This window comes from Caloenas nicobarica, chromosome Z, assembly GCF_036013445.1.
Source record: "Caloenas nicobarica isolate bCalNic1 chromosome Z, bCalNic1.hap1, whole genome shotgun sequence".
NCBI classification, from domain to species: domain Eukaryota; kingdom Metazoa; phylum Chordata; class Aves; order Columbiformes; family Columbidae; genus Caloenas; species Caloenas nicobarica.
Genome location: NC_088284.1, coordinates 42,545,478 through 42,566,289, shown reverse-complemented (window position 1 = coordinate 42,566,289; position 20,812 = coordinate 42,545,478). Strand labels below are relative to the sequence as shown.

Here is a 20,812-nt window from a genome sequence, read left to right as displayed (position 1 = left end):
ACTGCAACAGTGGACCAAAGGTTTTTGTTGTTTCATATTTGTTTACTTACATTTATTTTCTGTAAACAATGGGGGTTTGTGTTTGTTTGTTTTCTTGGCTCCATTTGGACAGGTGAAGATGTCAAAACCAGAGATTACATAGTTGCTCTGCAACATCCTGTAACTACAGATATTAAACATTCCATAAAGATGTTTGAGCTGACACTAGATGCACTCATCTCATTCAACAAGAGAACACTTGTTCTATTCCCTAATGTAGATGCAGGTGAGTAAAATACCTTCATGACAGAGGGACACATAACAGATTGTCTTTAAAGCATACATTACTTCTTATAGATTGCTTTTATCCTAGAACTTCCAGCCAGATGGAAGTAGCTGAATGGTCTCAGCATCAGGTGTGCATCTGCTGCAGCTCCATGTTGACATTGCTGGAGGATGCTTCAGCTTTTCAGCGTGCAGAGGAAGATGAAGAGAAACCATGTGACATGTAGAAGCAATATTAATGTCTCTTAAATTAACTAAAAACTACAGAATTATTTTTGCAGTTGATTTTGGGATCAAACTTGGGCTTATGTGCCCAGCTCTGCAACTTACACTGTGAGGATAAAAATAGAACAAAATCAGTTTGGAGCTGGCAACTCAATGAACTGCTATTAGCTCCTTTGCACATTTGGACTTTTAGTTTAACAACAGAACTTGAATCATTTATCCTAATTCTTGTTTTTCTGTAGGAAGCAAAGAGATGGTTCGGGTGATGAGGAAGAAAGGCATTGAACATCATCCCAACTTTCGGGCAGTAAAGCATGTCCCATTTGACCAGTTCATTCAGCTAGTTGCTCATGCCGGTTGCATGATTGGTAACAGCAGTTGTGGTGTTAGAGAGGTGGGCGCCTTTGGTACTCCTGTCATCAACTTGGGGACACGCCAGACAGGAAGAGAAACAGGTACACATTTGTGTAATTATTTTAATTTCCTCATGGTTTTGCGTTTTTTCTCTTCCACGGGATGAAGTCAAATGAATGCTTAACAGAGGCAGTATCAGTGCAAGAGAATTTTTGACCCATTTTAAAGCTTTGCTGGCTACTCTTGTATCATGTTAATGCTGTTTATATGTTTTACATAAGATAATGAGGCTTTTCTCTATAGACAGGTTAAAATATAACTCCATTTGCAGTGGATTCCATTTAGCAAAATAGGCAAATATTCGTTCTCCTGTGTAGCTAGTTTGATGTTTGACATGTATTAAAATATCATTTAAAAAAATACAAACTCTTCACCACTTCAGGAAGGAACTGTATTGTGGTATTTTACAGATATGCAGATATGACACAAATAGAAATTTACCCTGTTTTCATTTGTGCATTTGTAATTTAATAACAGAATTCTGTTGCAGGCTAATATTTTACTCTCCGGTGGTTTGTAATGCATGACAGCATATCATAGGAGTCACCATTGCTTTATTGGGAGCAAGGAGAGGCACATAACTGGTGAAGATCAATGTTGATCTGGCTGGAGTCTTTTCTGCTCAGGGGAAAAAAATTATTATTTCTTAATTTCTAAAGCAGTTCTTATCCTCTAATATAATTTGAGGCACTGACCTGTCCTATTATGTTAACTTTTGTCATCTAGGTGAAAATGTTCTTCATGTTCGTGATGCTGATACACAGGATAAGATTCTGCATGCTCTACAGCTGCAGTTTGGTAAACAGTACCCATGGTAAGCACATTCATAGTGTTTCATTGGAAGGAATGTTAAAGCAGTAGAGTAAAAGGCATTTAGTCATGAAGATGGTTCATCATATTTGATTGGAGTGCTTTTAATGCACTAATCTGAGGTTACAAATTACTTTTCATTTTATGTACCTCACTCAAAATCATAGCGCAATGCCCAGTATGCAGATTAGTATTTGTAGAGCAAAATGTTACTAGTAATGTTTTGATATAACTATTAATTTAATGTCCAAGAGAAAGTCAAGAGGACAAAATTCATGTGTTAGCTTAGACTACTATGATTAAGAGAGCTTGTTCCATAGGAGCAGCATAGGGCAGAACATCCTGTCTGCCTACCCCTGACTCCTGGCTGAAGGACACACTACTTTATAGCTGGATTGACCTAAAGTGTGATACATGGAGAGTCCTGAGTGCAAGCTTCCAGGGGAGCTGCAGGATTATAGCAAGACGCTTTTTGTTATTCTTCAGCTATGGAGCACTGACCCTCAGTTCTTTAATGTATAAGTTCTTAAAAGCATCAGGATATAATAGTTGTCCAATTAAGTACAAGAATCCAAAGTATATTTCTTGAGAACCTCAACAGCGTAATAAAACTGAATTCTGTAATACCAAATGTCTGACAGCATCTATTATGATCTGTTATGTTGTCGTCTGTGTGATAAGTACATCTTGTCTGGACTTATAGCACATACATAAACTTTTCATAACTTTATGTCTTTTTTATGTGGGTCCTTTCATTAAGCTCTTAATTTTTTTTTACATCATTAGCTTTCCAGTTTTCTACTTTCCATGTTTTGTATTCCACAATGGAGCTAATGCCAAACTTGCCCCTCTGTTGTGTGATCTTCAAACTACTGACACTATCTACCATATCCCATGACAGTTTTGTGTAGTGTGAGCTGCAGTATTGTTATGATAGTTGTATCATAATTTCGTAATGCCACAGTGTTACATCCTTCTGTTATATAAAGAACTTTATCTATTGCAGTGTTATTTCCAATGAAATTGTTTTGGTTTGGTTTTTTTTCATGTTATAGCTCAAAAATATATGGAGATGGTAATGCTGTTCCAAGGATTTTGAAGTTCCTTAAATCTATTGACCTCAAAGAGCCATTGCAAAAGAAATTCTGTTTTCCTCCTGTCAAAGATAATATCTCTCAAGATATTGACCATATTCTGGAGACGCAGAGTGCTCTAGCTGTGGATCTAGGCGGAACAAATCTCCGAGTAGCAATTGTCAGTATGAAGGTAAATATTCTGTTGTGCTTTTAAATATTATGCAAACTCCATTGGGCTTTGTGGTTCTGTTCCTACTGTGGGGATATGGGCTTATGATGCAAAAGAGCTCCAAAACAAAGTAGTGCTCTCCATTTTTGCTGTTGAGGGGTTAAGTAGATTTTAGCTCATTTGTTGCACCTCTCCTACGGTCTTGAAACAACTTGCCTGCTGGTTTGCTTTTGGAAGACTGCTGTTAAAGTAGCAAAGCCCATTAGTTGGTGCATGGTCCTAGCCGCTCCCTCTCTGTGGCAAGTCATACAGACCTTGAAGAATAGGACAACTTTCAGATGTGTTGGTTGCCCATAAAAGATGACTTAGTTCACTCTGCAACTTTTTATATGCGAAGCAAAAAGGGAAGAGCTCCAAAAACAGTGTTTTTACTTCCCCACTGCCTTACATAGCCATGTAATGGACACACAGAACCATTTTGAGCAACAACCAGCATCTAGCAATTTACTGAGGAAGAGTGGTGGGTTCATGGTGGTTGGGCTCAGGATACAGAACTTTGCATCTCTTCTGTCAAGAGAACAGCCAGTAATCAAAAATTCTCAGTATCTTCCTGCATAGAAGCATAATCAGTGAGACATTACCATGTCTCAGCTGAACAGTGTTCACTGTAATGCATCACACCACAGAGATGTAGACCAATTGGAGAGAGAGGAAAAACAACAATAATTATTACAGACATGGAAAACAGGGAGAAGTTGAAGAATCTAGAATTATCTAGAGAAGAGGAAGCTGACTGGCAGGGGTGAATTGAGTGTACTATCAGCAAGTTTGCTGATGTCACCAAGCTGGGAGGAGTGGCTGACACGCCAGAGGGCTGTGTTGCCATCCAGTGTGATCTGGACAGGCTGGAGAGTTGGGCAAGGAAAAATTTAATGAAATATAACGAGAGAAAGTATAGACTCTTACATCTGGGCAGGAACAACCCCAGGCTCCAGTATAGGTTGGGGAATGACCTATTAGAGAGCAGTGTAGGGGAAAGGGACTTGGGGATCCTGGTGGTCAGCAGGATGAGCATGAGCCAGCACTGTGCCCTTGTGGCCAAGAAGGCCAATGGCATCTTGGGGTGTATTAGAAGAGGGGTGGTTAGCAGGTCAAGAGAGGTTCTCCTTGCCCTCTACTCTGCCCTGGTGAGACCACATCTGGAGTATTGTGTCCAGTTCTGGGCCCTTCGGTTCAAGAAGGATAGGGAACTGCTGGAGAGCGTCCAGCGCAGAGCAACAAAGATGATGAAGGGAGTGAAGCATCTCCCTTACGAGGACAGGCTGAGGGAGCTGGGTCTCTTTAGCTTGGAGAAGAGGAGACTGAGGGGTGACCTCATTAATGTTTATAAATATAAAAAGGGCGAGTGTCACGAGGATGGAGCCAGGCTCTTCTCGGTGACAACCAACAGTAAGACATTGAGTTCAAGCTGGAACACAGGAGGTTCCACTTAAATATGAGAAGAAACTTCTTCTCAGTGAGGGTGACAGAACACTGGAACAGGCTGCCCAGGGAGGTTGTGGAGTTTCCTTCTCTGGAGACATTCAAAACCTGCCTGGACACATTCCTGTGTAACCTCATCTAGATGTTCCTGCTCCGGCAGGGGGATTGGACTAGATGATCTTTTGAGGTCCCCTCCAATCCCTAACATTCTGTGATTCTGTGAAGGGGGAAAGCCTCTTCCATGGAGAGAAAAATCAGATTCACTTGTGCATGAGCAAGTAGTACAGTATTAAAACAGTGGAAGGGAAAATAATTTTAAAGTTTTTCTTATTATCCAGCTTAGCTGTCAATGCAAGAGAAGCCTGGGATAGTCTGGAAGGGTATGGTGTTTTCATTGCCAAAATAGTAGGAATTGGTTTAAAAAGGTCTCTTAAAACCAGCTGAGTTATAGTCTGTTGATCTTGCATTGGAAAAGGCTATTGGATTTGAGTTGTATGATGATCTTTTAAAATTCCTATAATGGTTTTTGGTAGGTTGTTTTGTTTGTGGGTGGTTTTGGTTTTGTTTGTTTGTTTTAATTGTGTTGATTGTGTCCTTTGTATGAAGACGTTTAATGGTTTAATACCATCATCAGAATAAGCAGAATTTGATACATACACTAGAATTCATAGAGACTTTAAAGATGAGTGAGTTGTGAGACTGAAGTACCTCTCTTCCTGTAAAAATAACCCATTGGAAATAGGCTTGAACTTACAGCCTTGTAAAACCTGTATGGAGAGATGTTCAGGTTTAGGCATACTGTGTGATTTAATGGTCTCCATGCTTAGAAGTTCCTCAACCCATTTCTCTGGTAATGGCACAGTAGGAAGCTTTCCTTTGCCTGTGTCGTAGCACAGATAAGTATGCATTGCTTGTGTAGCTCTACTAGTCATAGATAACATATTGCAAATAGTTAGGACTGAGGAATTTTAACTCATTTAGATACCTGTCTTCCTATTTGGGGAAAAAAAAAATTTTGAATTCAGCAGCACTTAAAAAGTGTGAATAAAGCCTATGTTAAGAAGTCTTTGGTTTTTATTCCTAACAGTATTGGACAATTACTTCTGCCATTACACTGCATGCTTCCAGAAAACTAGATCAGTTAGACATATTTACTCAGGAAGAAAAGTTGCCTGCAGGAAGGTGAAGGGCTATTTAAATTAATATTATATGGTCCAGAATTTTTTGCATTCATTTAAAAGGAGATGTCTGGCAGATTGTTAAGGTCTTTAAGACAACTTTTTAAAGTATATTGTTTTGGAAGTAAAATTGACATCACATTTTCTGCCAACACAGCCTAGAAGAAAACAAATTTTTTAAATCCCATCCATTTTGCAGAGTGTAGCTTGAGGTGGCATTTATGAAAGTTGAAATCTTAGCAAATCGTAGAGTGAAAAGGGTCAGATGTTCATAATAAAATTTACACAACAGATGTAAGCATTTAACAGGAAATGGCAGAGTTGAAAGTGTAGTTTTCATTAAGAAAATATAACTGAGTGTTCAAAAACTCCTAATAATGTTTTGTCTTCCAGAATAACTTAGTCTGATTCCCCTCCCCCTCCAAACCAAAAGTTAAAAGGAAACTAAACATAAAAATCCCCAAACCCTACTGCTGGTGTGATGCTGAGATGATGGGATCTAATACTCAAACCATTGATGTATTGGAATTTTCTAAGTTATTTTGGCAACAATGACTCAGCCATGCTGCTTTTAGACTGTCTTTGTTACTCCTTTTTGCTTAGCTGTATTAATACAATGCTGTTCACTTTGATATATTGTAGGATACTGGGGATATAATAGGGAGAATAGCATTGCTAAGCAGCATATCTTCTGCAGTTTCCTGGCTGAATCCTGCAATATTAACATTACATTAAGATTAGTTTCTTAGTACTCACAGACTCAGGCCTGTGTAATGAATGCCTTCATTACCACTGCATGACTCCTGGGGGCTGAAAATAAACTCTTCCTCCTGGACCCTCCCTGCCCCACAAAACATACATCACAGTAGATGGCACTCCAGAAGTATTTCAAGTGACTCAGAAGTATGTTGCTTAGAAGAAAAGTTATTTCTGAAAGGATAGTAAATTTTGCATTGACGTTTCTATCTGGCTGACTCTCCTCCTGCTAGTAAAATAGTGGTGCCTGTGACACCATGCAAAACTTTGGTGTAGTCAAATTGGAAATATTTCATTCTTCAAGCACTATGGTTTTCCATCATTTTAAGCAATTGCTACTCTGGTTTTTTTTTTTAACACTTTTAGCACTTTAGTATTGAGTATAAATGCATTGCTGTATCACAATTTACTCCTAACAACAGTTCAAGTAGCTCCTGTAATATTTCGTTATACAATCTATGTGTTCATTGAAATATGTATTTTATTTCAAACAGGGGAGGTTGATTACAGAAGCAGAATGCAATGCCTAATCTTGCAAACTTGTCTCCCAGAGTTGTTAGAAATCTTGCACAGAATAGGTTGTAGGTCAAGATCTAAGGCATACACCTGTATTTTTTTTTTTAAGACGAAAGTGATGACTCTCCATTTTCAAGTTGAACTGTAGTTTAAATTGAAATTTCATAATGAAGTAAATTTCTGTGAGGCATGTTTTGTTGGTTTTAATTTCTAGGGTGAAATAGTTAAGAAGTATACCCAGCTCAACCCTAAAACTTATGAAGACAGACTAGAATTAATTCTAAAGATGTGTGTAGAGGCTGCTTCAGAGGCAGTAACTGTGAACTGCAGAATTTTGGGAGTAGGTAAGTTAACAAACATTAACTTTGTCTTTTCATCTAAGTTTTTTAACACGAAATCACTAGCGATTAACTTAAAACGCCTTTCTATAATGTATCTTGTAGATTTAAAGCTCTTAGATTATATTCTTAACATCAAAAAAATTTAAATGTCTGTGAAAGTGAGAAGCTGGCTATAAAGACTGAAGTTGCCTCAGTCTTTAAAAGCCACGAAAGCAATCTGCTAAGTTATATCTAAACTATATCTAAAATGCGTGGTAGATAGATTTTTGTGGATTTTGAAGCTCCCTGCAGTCTCAGAATTATGAGTCAGATGCTTAGTGTATATTAAAATATCTCTTTAAACAACAGGAGCTGAGTCAAGTTCCTTGTACTGTTTGTAAGCCTTTTGTTTATGGCCAGGATTGACTGTGCAGCAGAATTCCCAGTTACACTAAGGCAAACTAAAAAGGCTAAAACATTAGATTAAATTTGCAGCTAACAGAGACAAAAGTAGCGTTTTTATTGATTTCTGGTGTAGTTACACTGCAGTAGAGTTCCAAGTTAATCTGTGTTTAAACTACATGGGACTTCTTCAGTTTAATGATAACTGAGAGCTTTGGTCTTAGATATTACAGTTGTTCATGAAGGTGTCAATTAATGTGTCCTGGATTTTTAAGGAGGACATAAAATGCTAATTTTAGCTGAAAAATGCCCCAAAAGGTGTTTGCTCCAGACCAAAACTTATTTGAATCACGCAGTATAAAGAAAAGTTAATTTGAACTTCTTTTAAAAGTATTTTTCAAAACAATAATTACACAAAGCCATAAGAAGAGATGTGTCAGATCTTCAAATCAAATCATTCAGACTATCTGTTGGGTAATACATATGACTTTACTACCCACATTATTTTATGCTGAATCTTGAAAGGTTCATAGTTCTTGCAAAACAGATGGTAAACCTTGCAGTAGTCACTACTGCAAGTATGTAAGAACAGTTAAGTCAGCTACCTTTATTAGGATAATGAAACTATAAACTGGTTTACAGAGGTTTCCTTTTGTTTGTCATTTTACAAGAATTACATTCTATTTATTCTTCATCCCCCTTCCTTCTGTGACTGACTGCTTACTGTTCAATTACTGAATAATGAGGGGGAAAGCGTTACTACAGAATAAGAAATTGTTTACCTGGGTATTTTTGTTAGCTGCTCTTTGCCTCATTAAGACTTGTAGTTTGAATCAGAATACTAGCTGAAATTGAAAGTTCTCTTTAGAGAATGACATATAATTCCTATGGGAATAATTAATGTATTAGATTCTAGTCATTTTCTTAAGGCTAATAATCGTAAGATAGAGAGTTCCTGTGACTCTGGAGAAATTTTTGCAAGACTGAGCAGAAGGGCTGGACTTAATCCTGGACTTTTTATCAGTAACACTGGCCTTCTTCCAGCTGTTAACCATTGGAAATGAATAAGGAGAAAGAGCTACTAACAGAAAACAATGAAAAGAAAAAAGTTATTTCCTCCTTTTAGTCCTATAAACAGCTGTCAGCACTCAAAATACTAGCTACATAAGCATAACCCTTGGAGAACTCCTGCTAATACAGAACAGGTTTGTAGAGTGATTAAAATGTAGGATTCAATCACAATTTTCATCATCTTTTTGTCTTGGTTGCCAAATAAGTCTAGATTGCAACAGCTCTGCAGTTTCAATGTTTTTATTTTTACTGTGGTTTGTTTGGGCTTTTTTTCCACCAAGCATTTATATTAAAAACAACTTTATGAAAAAGAGGGGAAAGTAAAGAACTATCAGGCCCAAGGAACACTAGAAGCTGTTACTGATTTTTTTTTTTTTTTTTTTTTTAAATTTTTGCAGAACACAAATTTTAAACCAAAGGAGACCCAGATCTAGACACAAATGTTGCATATATTTGTCAGAACTATCTATTTACTGCTATTAGGCAGTATTTAAGTTATCTTTCTCAAGCTGAGAGTAAAGAGGATGAAGAATTAGATTCTGCTCATTCCCATAGTCATTTACATCAATTACATAATTATGCCATTTAGGAAAAGTATACATGTTTTACTAAGCTATTGCTGAGTTAGCTACTAAGTATTAAATAAGGTTTTGTTGTAATAAACATTTGGCACTTAAAATCCTAGGGAGACCTTCACGTTGGAAATGTCATTTGCATTAGGTACTTGCTGACAGGTTCTCGGATGATTTGGTGTTTACAAAGTGAGATTTTTGGGGGTCTTACAGCGTTAATGTTAAATTCAGCTCTTTGTCTTGTAGGTTTTGTGGCTGCTTTCTATTAGAATGTTAACCCTGGGACTGTTTTTTTCTTAACATCTTTAGATAAGTGACACAATTACATAATCTTTGTGCAATAATAATAGATAAAATGTTCAGACTTTGTGGTCTAGAGCTAAATACCTCCGTAACAGAGTGGCCTACTTTTCAAAGGTCCTGACTTCAGAAGCCTCTCCAGCTAGTGAAAACTGATTTGGCTAATAGTGCCTATTATTAGCCATTATTCTGTGCGGGAGACAAATCTCTGAACATAGTCTTGACTTGTCTGCAAAACAATGTATTTTTCAATAGAAATTACTACTTAAAGTCCAGTGATTATTTTTAGTCATTCTAAATCTTGAGAGTTACAGCGAATTACAGGACACTTCTATGGTTGCAGGGTTTGAACAATTTATCTTGTACAGTTTGCTATTGTTTGTCTTTCATACTTGACTAAAAACAAACACAGGTATCAAGTGATTTGCTACAATTTTGCCTAAAGTGGGAACATTAACTCTCTGACTAACACTAATCATCACCCACCTACTTAGTCTTAAGATACTGGCTGCATTGTGATTAGACCAATGGAGTTCTATAAATTACCTTTACATGTCAGAAATTGCACTACCACTAATACTTAGAAATTTTTACTTGCATGCTCTTCTTCAAAGACTAGTATTAGAAATAAAAATACTTGTAATTGCAAAGAGAAAAATAGATCTTTTACTTAAAGTATTACACAGACACTTGGTTTTGATTTTTCTCTCCTGTATTTCTGGGACTTAGGTATTTCCACAGGTGGACGTGTAAACCCCAGAGAAGGAATCGTGCTTCACTCTACAAAACTTATTCAGGAGTGGAGCTCTGTGGATCTCAGAACCCCAATATCTGATGCTCTGCACCTGCCAGTCTGGGTGGACAATGATGGGAACTGTGCTGCTCTAGCAGAGAGGAAATTTGGTCATGGAAAGGGAATAGGAAATTTTGTAACACTCATTACTGGTACAGGTGGGTATGCTATAGTTCAATGACACACAAAGTCAAAATACCAGCACCATTACTCAGAGGCTCAACTGATCCTAAAAGCATAAACACCACCACTGTGCCTGGAAAACCCTAATATATTACATTCTTAAATCAAAAATCTTTTTGCCGTTATATCTATTTGTCTCTTTTAGGGTACTTTTTAATCTATTCAGGTAAGTGAAGCCTTTTGTGTAGTATAATTTTCTTGATAAAAGAAGTTCTGCTGACACAGCTATGCAGGCATTCCATTTTTTCACAATAAGGAAAATCTGAGCAACGTTAGCTGGAATAATTTTGCTTTTTTTCATCTTATAAAGCTTGGGAAGGGGCAGCAAAGGATTGCAGATTTAAGTGTCCTGGCTCTTTACATTGTAGATTTAGCTGTCTAAATACAGCATTAATACACGGTTGGGAGTGATTCCGTGGGAAGCTTATGTGGAGGATAAGGGAGCTAGTGAGTGCTGGGAGTTTTTCAAGAATGCTCTCCTGAAAGCACAAAAACAATTCACCCCCTTTAATGGTAAGGGCAGTAGGCAGAACAAGAGACCCCCTTGGCTTAACTACGAGTTTCCGAGTATATTCAAAACGAAAAGAGAAGCGTACCAGAGGTGGAAAAGTGGACACATAACTGTTGAGAACTACAAGGGCATTGCCAGCTTGTGCAGAGATGCAGTTAGAAAAGCAAAAGCTGAGCTCAAATTGGAATTTTCCAGAGATGTCAAAAATCACAGGAAAGGGTTCTTCAGGTACATAAACAACAAGCAGAAACAGAAGGAAAATACTGGCCTGCTGATAAACAGCAGAGGTGAAGTATTCACCAACAACGCTGAAAAGGCAGAGGTTCTCAACACTTCCTTCACCTGTGTCTTTACCAGCACTGTTTGGCCCCAGGCCTTGGGAACAGAAATCCAGGTTGATGCTAATGAGGAAGAGTTGGCATGTGAGCAATTACAGGAGCTCGACACCTACAAATTGATGGGCCTTGACAATGTCCATCTAAGAGCATTAAGAGAGCTGGCTGATGTCACTGCAAGGCCGCTCTCCACAATCTTTGAGAAGTTGTGGATGTCTTCTGGGACATCCCCCAATTAGAAGAAGGCTAATGTCACCACCATCTACTAGAAGGACTTAAAGGAGGATCCAGGAAATTATAGGCCCATCAGTCTTATTTCAGTCCCTGGGAAGGTTTTGGAACAAGTCCTCCAGATGGCTATCACAAATGAGTTGAAGCATGTGATTGAGAATAGCCAGCACAGATTCACCAGGGGCAAGTCATGCCTGACAAACCTGATGACCTTCTACAACAAAGTAATCTGCTGAGTTGTTGTGGGGTGAGCAGTGAAACTTGTCTACCAGGATTTCTCCAAGGCTTTCAATGCAGTTTCCCATGGCCTTCTCCTAGGGAAACTGATGCATTACAATGTAGGCAAGTGGTCTCTGCAGTGGGTGGGGAACTGGCTGACAGGCCATACCCAGAGGGTAGTGGTAAATGGCTCCTTTTCCAACTTGGCAGCCTGTCATGAGTGAGATCCCCCAGAGACTGATATTGGGCCCAACACTGTTTAACATCTTCATAAGTGTTCTGGCTGATGGGATCAAGTGTATGCGATGAAGTTTGCCAGTGACACCAAACTGAGGGGGAAAGTGGACACTTCAGAAGGGAGACCCACCCTGCAGGATGACCTGGACAGGATGGAAGAGTGGGCTAAGAAGAACCTTATGAAGATCAGTGAAGGCAAGTGTAAGGTTTTGCACCTGGGAAAACATAACCCAGCAGTGCAGCACAGGCTGGGATCTGCCTGGCTAGGGATCAGCTCTGTGGAAAGGGACAGGCTTGCTACAAGTGAACAGTGTGCTGCCATGGCAAAGGTCAACAGGATGCTGGGCTGCATCAACAAGGGCCTCACCAGCAGAGACAGAGAAGTCATTGTCCTGCTGTACTCAGCGTGTATCAGGCCACACCTGGAATACTGTGTTCAGTTTTGGTCCTTGCTGTGCAAAAAAGATGTGGACAGGCTGGAGAGGGTCCAGAGAAGGGCCACACACATGATCAAAGGCCTGAGAGGCTGACATATGAAGACAGGCTGAGAGAACTGGGTTTGTTCATCTTTGAGAAAAGAAGGCTAAGGAGAGACCTCATCACCATGTTCCAGTATTTAAAGGGTGGCTACAAAAAAGATGGAGACTCTTTTTACAAAGGGTCACATGGAAAAGACAAGAGACAATGGGTACAAGTTACTTTTGGGGAGATTCCGATTGGACACAAGAGGGAGATTTTTTCACCATGACAACAATCAGCCATTGGAATTGGATTCCCGCAGATTGGACACTTTTACGTTTCAGCTGGACAGGGTGCTGGGTCATCTTGTCTAGAACATGCTTTTGCCAAGAAACGGAACAGATGATCCTTGTGGTCCCTTCCAACCTGGTATTCTATGGTTCATTAAAACATCTCTGAAATGCAAAATTTTAAGGCCACTTGAAAGGTTGATTATGTGCATAAAGAGCATGACTCTCAAGCTTAAAAGATGTGTCACAGTAGTTCAGTACCATCAATAGGCTTTTTAAGAAAGGAGAAGCATTATATACCATTTTGATACAAACATGAATAGGTGTCAACTCAGTTCTTCAATAATCAGTAATATTTGGGTTCCAGTACAGAAGACCAGTGATGCACGTATTTTATCTTGTATTAGAATAAGCAAATGCCAGTGTCCTGCAGAACTGGGGCTTTTAAAAATGGGGGGCGGGAGTATTATTTTAATTTTTTTAATCGTAGAAGTTTTCATATCTTTGCAGGAATTGGAGGTGGAATCGTTCATCAACACGAATTGATCCATGGCAGTTCTTTCTGTGCTGCTGAGCTTGGGCATATTGTTGTATCTTTAGATGGACCAGAGTGCTTGTGTGGTAGCCAAGGATGTATAGAAGCATATGCCTCTGGAATAGCATTACAGAGAGAAGCAAAAAGACTGCATGATGGTATTTATGTACTTTATTTTTGAAAACATGATTACTCATTTGCAGTATAGGAAGAAATTGGTAAAGATGATTTTAAGAAAAACAGACCTGCCAGCTTTTTTTAGGAGGAGACAAGAACAGGTATACAGGCAACTAGATAGGATTCCTGTGTATGGCCAACCCAGGAGCTGCCACAACCTGCGTAGGACAATACAGTTCTTTTTCAGTGATGGCAATACCCAAGGAAGCCACATGTAGAACCACTGGTCTCAAAATTACCAGAAGCATGTATTAGAATTTAGTCTCTGCTTTTTAAGCATGCTGTAAGGTGATTTGACAGGCATTCTGTGAGGTTTGGCTTCACAGTGATTGTCTTTCAGCAATAGCTTCTCTGTCTTATCTAAGCTTGAGAACATTTGTGGTTTATTTTATTAACTTTTGGGGCTGACAAGAATAGTGATTACCATACTATAACTGTTTGAGTTTGATTCCCTGCTTCTACAAGTAGTTCCCTGAATAATATGGATATGACTGCTTTGGGTAAACTCCAGGTGGGACAGATTGCTCAGGATTAAGGCTTTGGTATGCAAGTAAAAGAGATGTAAAGATCTTAACTGCCTGTCACCCTCCATTTCTTGACTTGCCACATCACCATGCTTTCCTCTTGGCTTTCTCTCCTTTTCAAACAGAGGATCTGCTTTTAGTAGAAGGAATGTCAATGAAGAAGGAGGAGGTTGTTAGTGCTGCACATCTCATTCAAGCAGCTAAACTTGGGAACACAAAAGCAGACAGCATTCTCAGAACAGGTGAGAACATAGCCCAAAGGGTGGAATATAATATTTTGGGGGATACAGAAATGGTAATGCACTGTAACTCTGTGAACACAACTCTACACTTTGAGGACCTCTCTATATAAAAATTACTAATGGTAATAAATGTTGGAGGAAATGTGAGCAGAAGTGTGTATTAAAAGTCTCTGTTCCAATAAATTAGGAGACCAAAAGCTTCTGCAAAGATCAGCTTAAAAAAAGTCAGGCCTCAACATTTTCATATTGGAAAATTTGGGGACATCATTGTATGCAAGTGAACGGCTAGTCTGAGCAAGCAAAGATAATTTACGCATTACTTTACGTGGACTATTGTACAGTTTTACTAGTTTTAAACACAGTCTTCTTCCTCATACATAGCTGATAGCACTAAGATGGTAGAGTAAGGCATTCATGTTTTCTCTTAGCTTACAAGTGTGGTAATGTATTGCTTTGTCTTTCCCATCCACATCATTGGATAATGCATTAATGTGCAATAAAACTGCCTTTTTGTTTTCTTTTATTTTTGAAATAAAATTACTGGCAAACTCATATTGTCTGATAAGATAAACTCAAAACTGTCTGCCCTGTGGAATAAAACACTTTTCCTGACAGTGTTATTTGCTGCTAACAGACCTATTTCAACTACTGATGCCTGGACTGCTTCAAGTATTCTGCTTAATTTCTTTTTACTTTATCTTTTCAGCCGGAACAGCATTAGGCCTTGGAGTTGTGAACATTCTGCACACCGTGAACCCCTCTCTTGTGATCCTTTCTGGAGTTCTAGCTAGCCACTACATTAATGCTGTCAAAGAAGTCATAAATCGACAGGCTCTATCCTCTGTTAAAACTGTGGATGTGGTAGTCTCAAATCTAGCAGATCCTGCTCTTCTTGGAGCTGCTAGCCTGGTACTGGATTACACTACACGTAGAATATACTAGGTACCTGGAAGAATTCTAGAAATGAACTATTCAAATTCCTAGTGGGTGGAGGGATACTTTGTCCAAAATTTGTCTTTGATTAGGGCAGCTACTGAATCAGAGTAGTGTTCTGAATAGTTAGTGACTACTTCAGTCTTTTCTAATTGAGGTATTACCATTTTGTATTTTGCCTAAATTTCATCTGACTTCGTAGGAACTAATGTGCAATTCTTTTGTTTTTAATAACCTCTGTTGGTAAGTCCATATGTTGCTTTAAGTGTAGCTGAATTATTTATGAGCATATCTTGATGCATGGTGAGGAATATGTGTATGGTGTGTCAAATTATAGCTAGAACTTGGGGATCCAAATCTCATTTCCCACTTATGTGAAATGAGAAGTCTACAATGTGACCAGCTTTTCAGTTTCCCAGCTTCCACTCACAAAGTAAATATGAGGTAATGGCCAATAGCAAGTAGTAATTTCAGTGGGTGGGACTGCGGGAAGTTGCCTCTACAATCAAAAAGGCTGCATCTAGAAATTGTGGTGGAGGCAGTTATTTATTACATCATCTTTAGAGGGCAGAGTCCCTTTTTAGAAGTTTTGCATATTAAAGAAAAAGACCATGGTTTAGTGTGCTTACATCCTGCAGAGCAGTCTGAACAAACTGACAAGTGCAGCAGAGAGCATCTTCTGGCTGTGGCCAACAGTCATTTACTTGAATTTTATTGTTTGGGGTTTTCTCAAGGGACTTAGTCTACTACTTCATCAGCCAAATTAGCAGAAAGGGGATTGTTTATTCTTTGGTAGCCCGTTAGCTTAATTTCAGCTATGTGGCACATCTGATCATAAAGACTCTACTTTTCATGCAAACTCATGCACTGCAGAGTGACACAGTGCATCTTCTGAGCAGTTTTGGTGGCTGCAGGTAGACTGTTCTTGTCCTGCATTCAGCATCAGCTGGCAGGATTGGAAGTCAAGTCTGAGCCTCATCCTCACCTTTAAGACATTCAGAAGCCTGAGAGCAAAGTATGCCAAATACCAATGAATGCTTCCCTGGGTAAACAATGGTTTATGTTTCTTTCACTAGTCCTTGATATATAGCTCTGTCTTTATACAGCTGCTTTTTAGCACACTTTTAAGATACTGTAGTAATAACTACTTGACACAAGGAGAAACTGAAAAACAGACCCTTCTAACTAATCAGCTATCCCAGAAAGAAGATACCTGTGGAGGAACAGGCACAACACTATCCTCTCTTCTGTATTTAATGTCCTATTTCGACATCTAACTCAGCCATTAAAGCCACTCTAATGTATGCTCAGAAGCCCAGTAAAGTACTAGTACAGGGAAATAAAAGGGGCCTCAAAGACTACAGGGATGTTGTGAAGTTATGCAGGGAGAAAATTAGAAGGGCCAAAGCCCAACTAGAGCTGAGCATGGCTACTGCTGTAAAAGGCAATAAAAAATGTTTCTACAAATACATGAGCAACAAAAGGAGGGCTAAGGGAAATCTCCATGCTCTAGTGGACGCAGGGGTTCTTAGTTCCTTTCCTGTGTGCCTTGGTTTACTTGGTGATTCCCACTAACTTCAATACCAGAGCAATAGCTCCATGAGCAGGTCAAGGAGAAATTGGCTTTGCTCTACAGCTGCAGTAGCTCAGGCCAGGAGTAACCATATTGAGGTTCTAACAGAAGAGCCCCATCATTTGATCTTTCCATCCTCTTGCATCACAAGAAACACCTGAAAAAAATGGGACCAGGCTTTGCTTTCCAGACCTCCTGAAGCTCTACATTTTTTATATTTCACAGTCCTGATATGTTTTTCCCTAGCACCTGAAGGGAGAGTGCAGGCACAGAGAAAACATGAAAGTGTAAAATACATTTGAAGTTTTACTCCAAACACTTTTAACTACTCCTGTCAAGAGAATGGTTCTTCAAATGCTTTTGAAAATGTTTTCCTGTCAACCAGACAAGAACCTGCTGCCTATGTGCAAGTGGTACAGACATCCTTACTGTTTCCCCTGAAAAATTTGTGGGTGTATAAAATCAGAAAGAATAAAAAAATCATATTTAATAGCATAACAGTGACTTTGTCTTATAGAATCATAGAATGTCCTGAGCTGGAAGGGATCCACAAGGATCATCGAGTCCAACTACTGTCCCCGCATACAACAACGCCATACCTCACACCATGTGTCTGAGGGCATTGTCCAGTCTCTTCTTGAACACTGTCAGGCTTGAGGCCGTGACACCTCCCGGGGGAGCCTGTTCCAGTGCTCCACCACCCTCTGGGGGAAGAACGTTTCCCTAATGTCCAACCTAAATCTCCCCTGGCAAATCCTTCCTGCCATTCCCTTGGGTCCTATCATTGGTTGCCACAGAGATCAGCGCCTGCCCCACCTCCTCCCCTTGTGAGGAAGCTGTAGACTTCGATGAGTCTCCTCAGTCTCCTCCAGGCTGAACGAACCAAGTGACTTTATCTGCTCCTCATACAGCTTCCCTTCTAAACCTTTCACCAACTTTGTAGCCCTCTTCTGGACTCTCCCCAGTAGCTTTATATCCTTTTTATCCTGTGGTGCCCAGAACTGCACACAGTGCTCCAGGTGAGGCCGCACCAGTGCAGAGCAAAGCAGGACAACCACCTCCCTGCCCAGCTGGCAATGCTGTGCTTGATGCACCCCAGGACACGGGTGGCCTTCTTGGCTGCCAGGGCACCCTGTTGGCTCGTGTTCAACTTGCCATTGACCAGAACCCCCAGATCCCTCTCCATGGAGCTGCTCTCCAGCATCTCGTTCCCCAGTGTGTATGTACAGCCAGGGTTGCCGTGTCCCAGGTGCAAAATCTGGGACTTGCTCTTGTTGAACTTCATGTGGTTGGTGATTGCCCAGTTCTCCAATTTGTCCAGATCCCTCTGCAGGGCCTCTCTGCCCTCAAGAGTGTCAACAGCTCCTCCCAATTTTGTGTCATTGGTGAACCTGCTTAGTATTCCCTCAAGTCCTGCGTTCAAGTAATTTATGAAGACATTAAAGTACTGCCTCTAAGATGGATCCCTGTGGAGCCCCGCTAGTGACTGGTCACCAGCTCACACCATTTACTGGAACCCTTTGAGCCTGGCCCATCAGCTAATTGCTCACCCACTGCATTGTGCATTTATCCAGCTGTATGCTGGACATCTTGTCCAGGAGGATACTGTGATAGTTTCAAAGGCTCTACTGAAAACACATTGACCGGCTTCCCTTGGTCAACTAAGTGGGTAACCTTGTCACAGAAATAAATCAAGTTGGTCAAGCAGGACTTTCCCCTCATGGACCCGTGCTGGCTGGGACCAGTGACTGCGTTGTCACTCAGGTGTTTTTCAATAACTCCCAGAATACTCTTCTCCATAATTTTGCCAGGCACAGAAGTGAGACTGTTTCTCCTTCTTCCCCTATTCAGAAACCTCCCTTGTTCTTCAGGCACTTAGTTGTGGACCAGAGGTTTTATGGACAACTAGCTATTCTATCCAATCCCAGGGGAAGTGAACATCAGATGTTCATAGGATATCTGCAGTACTGTGCTATCTGGTTACTTGAGGCTGGCTCTATGTCCTTTAGAGCAGCCCATACAATTAAAGTCATTTGCTCTAGTGAGGGTACACCAGCCTTTATATCAATTACTAGGAGAGAAGGAGTAAAAGCACAAGACAACAGCTGAATTCTCCCCAGCTATTACCAGCATTTCGGAGCCTAAATAAATAGTGTCTTCTCATTATCTGCACTGGCAGCATCTGGTAGTACTATCTGTTGTAAGACAAGGTTTCATTTTGCAGTGTTCCTAGTAAAGGCATGCGGTATACTATCTGCTGAAGGCTTAGCAAGAATGCCACTGTCCACCCTTTAAGCAAAATTGCATGTGACACTCAAGAGCCTGGGCAGGAGACTCTTCATGGACATGCATGTTTATAATCAGCATTGCATGAGTAAGCACCAACAGTACTTACACAGTAGAGTGCCAAAAGGTTGGAAAGTGACTTAAAACTGGAGTTCTTAGTTCTGTAGCTTATAATTCATGTAATCAACGTGAGACCTCTACCAATGCCTATGTGGCATTGATTCCCATCCTTGCATCTATTGGAAAAAGACTGTCCATGACAGCTCTGCCTAAGGATAGAAACCCAACCAGCCAGTACTTGGGACCATGAAGAGGCCAGTAGAGTTTTGCTAGCTGTCTTTTTATAGGTCATTACTGATGCTTTGCAAGCCACATAGCTAATCAGTACAGTATCAAGGTTTGGAATTTTTTTTCACTTCCTGAGGAGCAAGTTTAGTTATTTAGTATTTAGAGTATTGGATCTGCCATCCAGACACCCAGAATTAACAAATGCTTTAGCCTTCTCGTGGTCTGGAAGCACTGTCCTTCCTCCATTTATGTGTATGAAAACCGCATCACTGACAGCAAGGTACAGATAGAGTTTATAGTCTAATTCAGTCTGCCTCAGCGAAATCTGGTCACTGTGTCACTATCAAATGCTGTGGAGAGTTCACAGGCATTAGTAAGGATAAAACATCTGGACTGTGCACCCCTTAGACCATTCCAGGTAACTATGTTTGGAAAACCATTCAAAGGCACATTAGAACTAGTGCTTTGTCAGCTGAAGTGTAGGTGCTAAAGCCATGTATTTAGTATAGCTCTTTTACTCCAGTACCACAGTGTATGCATAATCTGAAAGTAAATGCCTTGCACCGTGAGCACATAATGTGTTTTAGTAACAACTACAAATGCTCATGAGGTTCTGAAGAGGACCCAGAAAGCCAAATTTTTCTTAAGCCTTGCTTAAATTTGCATATGCAGTTGTAGCACTTCTGGGTTGGTTCATTTGGCAAGTTCACGTAAAACAAGAACAAACTGTATACTTTGCTGTGGTGCTCATGCCACCCACTACTTGTAAATTGCAGTTTGCTATAAAATCAAAGATGACTGCTTTTCCAAGATTGAGAAGACAGGTAATACAGCCAGGTCTTTCTGCTGCCTTCATAACTGAGCGGAGCTTTTGGGTTCACAACCCTCCTGACCTCAGAGAGATATCAGTTGTATCTTTAACAAATTACAAATTACTGTAAGGCTGTTACTGCTAGCTGAAGAAAGCTTTGCATGCTTAAAAGCACACATTTTTCTCCATTACTCTAAAAAGAAATCACAGAATGGTTGGGGTTGGAAGGGACCTCTGGAGATCTAGTCCAACCCACCTGCTAAAGCAGGTTCAGCACAGCAGATCGCACAGGGAATGTGTCCAGGCAGGTTCTGAATGCCTCCAGAGGAGGAGACTCCACAACCTCTCTGGACAGCCTGTTCCAGTGCTCTGGCACCCTCAAAGTAAGCAAGTTTCTCCTCATAATCAGATGGAACCTCCTGTGCTTCAGTCTGTGCCTATTGCCCCTCATCTTATCATTGGGCACCACTGAAAGAAGTCTGGTTCCATCCTCTTGACATCCACCCTTGAGATGTAGGCATTGATCAGATCCCTTCTCAGCCTTCTTTTCTCCAGGCTGAACAGAGCCAGTTCTCTCAGTCTCTCCTCATCAGAAAGGTGCTCTAGAGCCCAAATCATCTTTGTAGCCCA

At 40.2% G+C, this 20,812-nt stretch overlaps 1 protein-coding gene across 3 annotated transcripts in view; it reads left to right on the top strand.

Annotated features, from left to right (window-relative positions):
* Nucleotides 1-17,284, top strand: part of GNE (glucosamine (UDP-N-acetyl)-2-epimerase/N-acetylmannosamine kinase) — a 39,855-nt gene extending 22,571 nt beyond the window's left edge. For all 3 annotated transcript variants that reach the window (XM_065656451.1, XM_065656452.1, XM_065656453.1), the window contains 9 exons: nt 113-265; nt 732-944; nt 1,630-1,717; nt 2,769-2,979; nt 7,105-7,234; nt 10,285-10,506; nt 13,324-13,506; nt 14,175-14,291; nt 14,998-17,284. In XM_065656451.1, the coding sequence (XP_065512523.1) occupies nt 113-265; nt 732-944; nt 1,630-1,717; nt 2,769-2,979; nt 7,105-7,234; nt 10,285-10,506; nt 13,324-13,506; nt 14,175-14,291; nt 14,998-15,233 (1,553 nt within the window). In that variant the 3' untranslated portion in view covers nt 15,234-17,284. The remainder of the gene's footprint in view (nt 1-112; nt 266-731; nt 945-1,629; nt 1,718-2,768; nt 2,980-7,104; nt 7,235-10,284; nt 10,507-13,323; nt 13,507-14,174; nt 14,292-14,997) is intronic.
* The last annotated feature ends 3,528 nt before the right edge of the window (nt 17,285-20,812 follow it).